Raw genomic sequence first — 9,286 nt, 5'->3', positions numbered from 1 at the left:
GTGAAAAATTCAATCAACTTTAAAATGGAAAAGAAGTTGATTTAGTATAATTTTTTCAAATGTTTTACTTAAGGACAGTAGGATTGAAATGGGTCTATAATTACTGGGATCATTTTGACTTCCCCTTTTAAAAAGTGGTAAAACTTTACTACATTTTAGCAAATCTGGAAAAGACCCCACTTTAATAGCATTGTTAAAAGTTAAAGCTAAGTACGGAGCGAGGTCATCAATGATAGTACTAATTAATTTAACTGAAATGCCCCACAGATCATTTGTTTTTTTTTTTAATATTAAGACTCTTATATGCTTTTAGAATATGTAAAGAATCAACTTGTGAGAATGAAAAATCAACATTACATTTGCTTACGTTATTTTTAAGAAGTTGGGTAGAATCAGTTGAAGATGAATTCAGTCGAGAAGTTAAGTCTATGGGTATTTTATCGAAAAAGGTTTCAAAGACGTTAGCCAACTTGTCATCCGAGCTTACAACACAGCACCATTTATATTTAACAGCATGATATACCTCGGAGGACCCAGCGCCGCCTGCAGGCAGCTATATTCCGCAGTCTGCCGGAGTATGGCAACGTACGGTACCCTGGTTTGGGCGGGTCGCCTCACTGCGAGGAATAAGGCCGCGCTGCACGGTCTGCGCAGAAGATCATCGCGGTGAGGGTGATCCGGGGGTACCGTACGGTATCGTGGGCTGCAGCTACTGCTCTAGCCGGCGGCCCCGTAGGAGCTCGTGGCGGGGGTCCTTGCCGAGACATACTCATACGTCTTGGGTAGGAGGGCTCTCGGTGAGAACCCCACGTTGGACGGGATTCTACGGGTTCGCCGGATGGGGCAAGGAGCGCTAATGCGGAGGTGGGGGGAGGACCTGGCAGAGCAGCCGTATGGCACACGCGTAACGGCTGCCTTGGGCCCGGTCATTGGGCGGAGGATACACCGTAAGCGCAAGCCCCTCACCGTCTGACGTCTGACGCAAGTTCTCACCGTGCACGGCTGCTTTGGTGAATACTTGTGTCGGACGGCCCAAAGGGAGCTGGCGACTAAATGTCACGATTGTGGTGCGGCGGTGGACTCGGCTCAGCACACCCTCGAGGTGTGCCCGAGATGGGCGGCGCTGCGTCGCGATTTGACGACTGTCCTCGGAGAGGACTTGTCACTGCCGAGCGTCATCACCGCGATGCTCAGCGATGAGTCCTGGAAGTCGCTGGTCTCCTTCTGCGAGACAGGCGACGGAAAGGGAGTGCGTAGAAGGCGCTTCTTAATGCGCCTCCAGTAACGCCCCTATGCCCGTGTCGGGCCGGGATGAGAACCCGGTCCTGCTAGACACGGCGTCGTCGGGATGTTCAGAGGTGAGCCGGACAGTCCCCATGGAGAAGTCTGGCCTTTTCGCCGAGGCCAGCCTGTCGCTGGAAGGACCCTGTTGCTTGCAGATCCGGGACCCTCCAATTAAAGCGGCTGAAGGCCCCGCATGGGTTTTGGTCGGTATTGCACCCCCAAGTGCTAAAGCCGACATACGGTCTAGGAATTTCTACCCGGGAATCCTGAATATCACTGCATGATATTATATCCTACTCAAAATCTGGAGCAGCCCGATTGGGGAAGTACCTCGACCTTACAGAAGATCTTAGCTGAATAAAACTGCTTTAAAGCAGTGCTGTATTCCTGTGGTGAGGAAGGTGACCAGAGACTTTAATATCAGACCTATTGTGCCCCAGGCGCGAGATACGTCACTAAAACACGCTCGTTTAGTTTATTTGCTTCGTAACGTAAAATAAAACACAAGCGTGTCGACTCAATATTTATTGAACCATTTTTTAGATAATATTAAACGATAAAGTTCACTTCTTGGCTGTGACGGCGGCCTCGTCCTCCCGCGCGAAGGTCTGCAGCAGTTCCTCCTTCTTGGCGGCGATGCGCTCCTCGCGCCGCTTGCGAGCCTCCTTCACTCGGTTGCGACGGGCCTCGGCCTGGTCGCTGTGGGAGAGATACGGCATTTTAACTGAGGTAGGGCACAAGGAACCGCCGGGGCAAGGTGGAGACTGCTCACACGTGGTGGTGTTTTAGTCAGTAGGAGTCTGACATAACCCTCTGGCGCCCCCGCGCTGGACGTGCCAGGAACCTGGCACGTACTTGAGACGCTTTGCTAGCGCTAGCGTTGCAGGTGTCTATAATCTATGGTAACCAACCCTTTTATTAAAAAAAAAAATTATTCGTTCTTATCTTTATCATTGCTTGCGAGTGTTTTTGTGTAATAATAATTGGTGGAAACTTTGCTGGATTATGTACTATTCATTTGTTATTAATGATTTTTTATATATATCTGTTTGTTTCCTAAACATAAATAAAAAAAAAATAGTACTTGTGCTACTAAGCAAAGGCAACTAGAGATCAGCTGAAGCAAACACATTATTATTTTTTTACAAAGTTTTTAATACGTTTTAGTTTTTAATGCGTTTGACAGTAATAAGATAAGGCAACGTGTCAAACGAGCTAGTATTATAATATTAGATGAATCATCACTTCACTTCAACCTATCGCAATCCACTGCTGGACATAGGCACAAGTTCACACCAAAAAAGGTTTGAACTCATGTGTTTTGCCTATAATATAAAATAATAATATTAATAATAGATTGGCCATAATAATAAGAGATGAATAGAATCACTCAAAATTAAAATAAAAAATAGCACTGTGGTAGTGATGATCAAAAAGTCTGTAAGTACCACTGTTTATCAAGACAGGCAATTGTACAGAGTAGAGTAATAAAACTAAGAACAATACTGAAAATTATGCTACTTTTTAAAACAAAATTCTCACAAGGTCAATATTTATTTCAGAGCCTAGATATTCAGCAACTATCATACACATCATACATATCATGCAATTATCATACACATTACAATTAATACACCACACTTGTGTTTAGTGATTTTTTTAGTGATTTATTTACTTAGTGACGCCGCGTTGTCGCAAAGGTCACAGTACTGGTTTGTTGCTCTGGCGGTTGCGGATTCGATCCCCGCACATGACAAATATTTGTATTGGTCATACAGATGATTGCTGTGGTCTGGGTGTTTGTGTAGTCCTTGTGGGTCTCCCCACCGTGCCTCGTAGAGCATGTTAAGCCGTCTGTCCCAGTTGTTATCATTTTACACCTGATAGCGATCGTTACTCATAGTAGAGAATATATCCACCAACCAGCAATGGAGCAGCGTAGTGAATTAAGCTCTGATCCTTCTCCTACAGGGGAAAGATTCCTATGCCCAGCAGTGGGATGTTACAGGCTGAAGCGTAACTTAGTATAAAATATGCGTGTGACGTAAATCAAGTAAATAGACTTGTCATGGAATGTTTTTTACTTAAAAAAAAATAATAAGCCATATATTCGTATTAAAATTAAATTTTAAATAAACTGTATGAAGCCTTACCTCAACATCTTGGTCCTAGCCTTTTCAGCCTTCTTCCTGTGGATGTACTCCATAAGCACACGCTTGTTCTTGAACACATTACCCTTTGCTTTCATGTACAGGGCGTGGTAAAGATGTCTATCGATCTTCTTTGCTGTTCTGTACTTGAGGAGTAATTTACGAAGTACTCTTTGTCGTTGAACCCATAATTCCTGAGGCAGATTGAACATAGATTAAATTGGAATCAAGCTTCCTTGGTTTATAACTAGTACCTATTTTAAAGAGAATTTTTTTTTTTATTATAATAATTTTTATCAATTTAACAATGTATAATATAATATACATTGTATTGGTTTCATTTTGTGTATATGAAAAAGTTATACTTTACTAAAGTTTTTAATTTGTATTGATACTGATTTATTAAAGTTATGTCATATTAAAGCGTACCTTAGGACAAACACGTTGTAGATTTTAAGACTCTAGATTCCTTTCACAAAACTAATTCCTTCTCTAAAATAAAAAATGAGCATTGAACTCCTTAGCATATGAGCAATTATCAGTCTGTCAAAAAAAGTTGTATATTTTTATCTATTGTAAAAAAAGGTTAGGGACAGACTAACAGAAAATTAATAGGGACCTGTTTCACCACTTGACATTAATGCTATTTGACAGATTACAGTATCTAACAGATAAAGATATATGATATTCTTATATTTATGGGATACTTCCTAATTGAGGCAAAATAGGCCTAATCTGCCTTATGTTAATGCCTATTCATACCTTATGTGCACAATATATTCTTTATCCACAATTGGTAAAATAGACCCTTAATGTTATTAACTTATTACTGTGTTCAAACTTACTTTTTGAGGCATACGCGCGTTGGCTGTACCTCTCCTCTTACCGAAGCCACAGTGACGGCCTTTTCTACGCGCCTCTGTGTTTTTGCGAACGCGAGCGCGCGAATGTACGGCAACGGGTTTCTTGATGACGAGACCATCCTTTATCATCTTACGGATGTTCTGTCCTAAAAGGTTAAGTAAATTTTAATTGGAATATTCAAATTAGTTATCAATAAAATGCCAAAACATTTCATTCTTTAAATGATAAAATTTTCGATAAAATCCAACACATAGATTAAGAAAGGTTGAAACTTTTTACATACAAATGATCAGATAATCTAACTTCTACTGTTCTAGTTAAACTTGGCAAATTTAGCAAATTTTACATGCCAAGTCTGAATCTATGTCTGAATCTATGTCTCAATGAAACAACTACAAAATAGTTTTCTGTAAGGATAAAAAATTGGGCATTTCACAAAAGATTTATTTAAGTATTTATAATTGAAATAACTTGTGAAGGAAAGTACTTTTAAAATAATGAACTAAAAATTTAATTTCAAATACTAATAAATCTGTTATATTGTTTTATTTTAAGTGACAATAAAACCTTTACATAAACCTAAAATGAACAGTAGAAAGATAAGAAGTTATGTAACTAAATGATGTTATACCCAAGGGTTCAGATCTATGACCACTTATGAAATAGTTAGATGCAACCACTGCACCAACACATTGTTACATTAAGTTCGACTTATGGCCAGTTTCAATACTCTATCTATCTCTAAATTTGCTTACTAGAGATAGAATTTTGACGTTAACTCCATATAAATTGTGTCAAAAATCTATCGCTAGTAAGCAAATTTAGAGATAGATAGAGTATTGAAACTGGCCATTAATGTTTGTCACAAATTCTATTACTCATCAAAATAAAAAATTACTTATTTCAAATAGGCTTCAAAATCACCTTCGAATCATCATGACATTTCACAAATTAAAAGTAAACTTATCCTAATAAATTAATTAGTTAAAACTGAATTATTCAGAATGTAGATTCAGAGAAGAATCAGCAAGAAATGAAAAGAAGCACCGTTATTTGCTTTCTTGTTTATAAACATAATTTGTGGGTGAATCTTAATAGTAGTAGATTTAAAAAAATTGAAAATTTTATGTACTTGATAAACCCTTAATTGATAAACCCTTTTTATTGTTCTCTTTTGAATTAAAAATATTGAGTAAAGTTACAGACATATATAAAATTTAGTATCTACACAAATAATTTAATTTTAGCTTTCGATGATTTTATTATTAATCAGAAATTTAACCTTTACATATTAGCTAGTCCCTTTCAAAACATTTTTAACATGTTGAACGCCATGGGGGACTCCAGTTGGGCCTCACTTGTTGTTCAAGTCTATGGGGTCAGTTTAAGTCTTTATTTACAAATTTTTATGTTTTTATTGCACTACTATACCCATTCTTAAAGATCTAATTTATTTTTCCTTACACTATATGACAAATTTTTCTGAATCATATTTTTTAAACTGATCCTAGCTCGCGTTCAAGTAGTTTCCCCCGCAGCACCAACGGAAAAATTGTGTGTCAACTACATAATGGCCCAAACAGAAAAACTAAAAATCAAACCAGCGTTTAACATGTTAATGAACAGTTTGTGTTATGATTGATGTCACTTAAACTTGAAATTCTAAGGACAATGGGTAAATATTTTAAAGGATTAATATAATAAAGTACCTATATTATTAAAAAACCTTAAGTACAGTATTGTACAGGTGTAGCCCAACCCCATTTTAGTTCCTAAGGGTTAACACAAGTTTTTTAACTAAATAAATTTCCATGACCGCACACATAATAACCTGATAAGGCATTTCGAATGATTAATAGCATCACTAACATTGAAATAAGTATAAACAAGTAATGCGTGGTGGTTATGAAAATACTTACGGGAGTTGGTGTTGGCGATTTCATTGATTTCATTTGGATCCAACCACACCTTCTTTTTACCGCATCGCATAACAGAGGCTGCAAGCCTCTTCTGCAGTTTTAAGGAACTGAAAATTGAAAAATATTTTTTGTAGACCACATGGCTCTCTAGGCCGAAATTGTTGATAATCACATTCGGTTGAATATTGCACGTTTCCTAGTTAAATATACGTTTAACCAATACAAGACTATTCTATTAATTTAAAGAAACTAAAATTAAATAGTTAATCAATAAATAAACTTGTTAATTTTATTAAACTAACCTCATCGTGACACGGTGAGATCCAACGCATACAAGAAAGAAATATGGCGCTTTTGTAATAGATAACAGTCAGTCAACGCAACAGATACGTCAGTCGTCAACAATTTTAAATATTAAAACAAGTCAAATACACACTGAAAAATGTTTAACCTTATATAAAATATATAAATAAATAATGAAATATATTTAATGAAAATTTTACGTAGTCAATTTGATTTTTGTACGAGCACGAGGAACAAATATAATATTGAATTTAAATATGTATTATATGGATGTCAACTTCAAAAATATTCTCTCTAAATTTTATTTTTATATTTTATTATTTCGATCATATTTCTTGATTAAATTGACATCAAATTACATAAAATAATTCCGACAATATCGGAATTATATATAAATTACAAGATTCCGCTTTAACGTTTTTTCTTTTTCAGATTTCCTGAGCGTGGCGTTGCCGAGCAATGACGGCGGCCTGAGGCAAGCAGCCGGGTGCCCCTGCAGCGGGTCTCCGTGCTGCCGACGCCGCAGCAACGCCATTATAGTGACTTTATGTGTGTGTATTTAAGTGTACATTGTTTAGTGCGATAATATGTCAAATAGTTTTAAAACAACCAATGTATCTCAACCGGAACTTTTCACTTGTCCAGAATGCACTAACGGCAAGTTGTTTAGGGGCCGCAAAGGCTTAAAAATTCACACCACCCGTTGCCACAGCGATCCATTAGTGCATTCATTACCTATTTTAACTGATACTTCATCAACCGTAACCAGTGATAATAATTCGGTTCCATTTGAAAAATTTATTTTAAAATGTCACCAAAATATCCCGCTTGTTAAACGAGTTCCTAGAGGAGCGAGGATGTCTCTAGCTAGATCACTATCATCTGTAATTAAAAAATGTATTTCGGACACTGATTCGGCCTGGCAAAATCTTTTTTTATTTTCCTACAAATTTTTACATGTTGATAAAACCAAAAATGGTTCTTTATCAACTAAATTAAAACAGAATAGCTTGTTAGACATTCCGATTATCATTCCTAAAAACCCACGACCTTTATATTCTGATTCTAGTAAAATTATTGAAAATAAAGCAATGGATGGAGATCTTAAGAATGCAGCTCGCATTCTTTTCTCTAGTGATACCCTCGCACCTTTTGATAATAAAACGCTAGAAGCCTTACGTGAAAAGCATCCCTTACCGAATCCGGCGTCCTTGCTCCCAAGTCCACCTATTTTCAATAATGTTTTACAGGTTAAAGATGAAGACACCTATGCTGCAATTATGTCGTTCACAAGTGGCTCTGCTAGCGGCATAGACGGCATCACACCACAACATCTTAAAGATCTTGTGAGTGTCTCAGCCGGTGACGCTGGCAGGGCTCTCTTGAATGACATAACCAATCTTTGTAATTTCATGTTATCTGGCAAGGTATCTTCATCTTTTTTGTCTCATATTTACGGTGCAAGACTATGTGCCTTTAACAAAAAAGACGGTAGTATCCGTCCGATTGCTATTGGGACCACATTTCGCCGTCTGGCGTCTAAATTGGCATGTAGACACATAGTCTTCAGCCTAAAAACAAAATTTCAACCAATACAATTGGGCTTTGGAAGCAAAGGAGGCTGTGAAGCAGCAGTTCACGCGGCTCGTACTTTTTTAAAAAGTAATGAGGCTGAAGTTCTGCTGAAAGTTGATGTAAAGAATGCTTTTAATTCTTTAGACAGAGCAACCTTGCTTAACGAAGTTTCATTACATCTTCCTGAAATTTATCCTTATGTTTGGCAATGTTACAGTTCACCATCTAAACTACTTTTTGGCGAAAATACAATTTTTTCTAATGTCGGCGTTCAGCAAGGAGACCCACTAGGTCCGGCTCTTTTTAGTCTAGGTATCCACAAATGTATCTCAAATTTAAAATCAAAATTGAACATATGGTACCTAGATGATGGAACCATAGGAGGTAAAGTGGACGATGTCGTTGAAGACTTAATTAAAATTAAAAACGAGTTTGATAAAATTGGTCTCAAATTAAATTTTTCAAAATGTGAAATTTTCTTCACAGATATTCTATCACTTTCCAAAATTAATTTGGCAACGGAATTATTTAATAAAATTGCTCCTAATTTAAAAATACTTCAAAGAAGTACACTTTGTCTTCTAGGTGCACCGCTTTTTGATGAAGGCATACAGCCAATTTTGGATAATAAAATTAAAATATTTGTTGTAAACACTGACAAATTGGGCACTCTAAATTCTCATATTGCCTACACTATATTAAAATATTGTCTATTTGTCCCAAAATTAATGTATATTTTACGCGCAAGCCCAATTTGGAAATTTCCTGGAATGACCGAAAAACTTGATGCCACTTTAAAAAATTCATTAGAAAAAATTCTAAATTTATCTTTTGATGAAAATTCATGGACCCAAGCTACTTTACCAATTAGAGATGGTGGCATCGGCGTGAGAAAAATTTCTAGTGTCGCTCTTCCTGCGTTTCTTGCTTCTGTGCATAGTATCAAGGGTTTATGTTCTGACATCTTAAAATCTAATTCAGTCCAAATTACAGATGCTACAGATGCAATAAAAAACTGGAAGTTAATGTGTCCTAATGGCGATATCCCGAAGGACGTTACAAAACAAAAACTTTGGGATATACCAATAGTTCACAATACTCATATAAGTTTGACGCAAAATCTTACAAGTGACAAAAACCGTGCCAGGCTTCTAGCTGTGTCAAATAAAAAGTCAGGTCACTGGTTACACG

At 37.1% G+C, this 9,286-nt stretch overlaps 1 protein-coding gene across 1 annotated transcript; it reads right to left on the bottom strand.

The window, feature by feature from the left end:
- Positions 1-1,794: 1,794 nt before the first annotated feature.
- On the bottom strand, positions 1,795-6,626 carry LOC123666906 (60S ribosomal protein L19). The gene is made up of 5 exons (XM_045600936.1): positions 6,520-6,626; positions 6,218-6,324; positions 4,280-4,443; positions 3,438-3,628; positions 1,795-1,983 (listed from the first exon to the last, which is right to left on the bottom strand). The coding sequence occupies exons 1-5, from the start codon at positions 6,522-6,524 to the stop codon at positions 1,848-1,850; spliced, it is 603 nt and encodes a 200-aa protein (XP_045456892.1). The 5' UTR covers positions 6,525-6,626; the 3' UTR covers positions 1,795-1,847.
- Positions 6,627-9,286: the final 2,660 nt, after the last annotated feature.

This window comes from Melitaea cinxia, chromosome 1, assembly GCF_905220565.1.
Source record: "Melitaea cinxia chromosome 1, ilMelCinx1.1, whole genome shotgun sequence".
NCBI classification, from domain to species: Eukaryota; Metazoa; Arthropoda; class Insecta; order Lepidoptera; family Nymphalidae; genus Melitaea; species Melitaea cinxia.
This window is presented reverse-complemented; position numbering and strand designations above follow the sequence as displayed.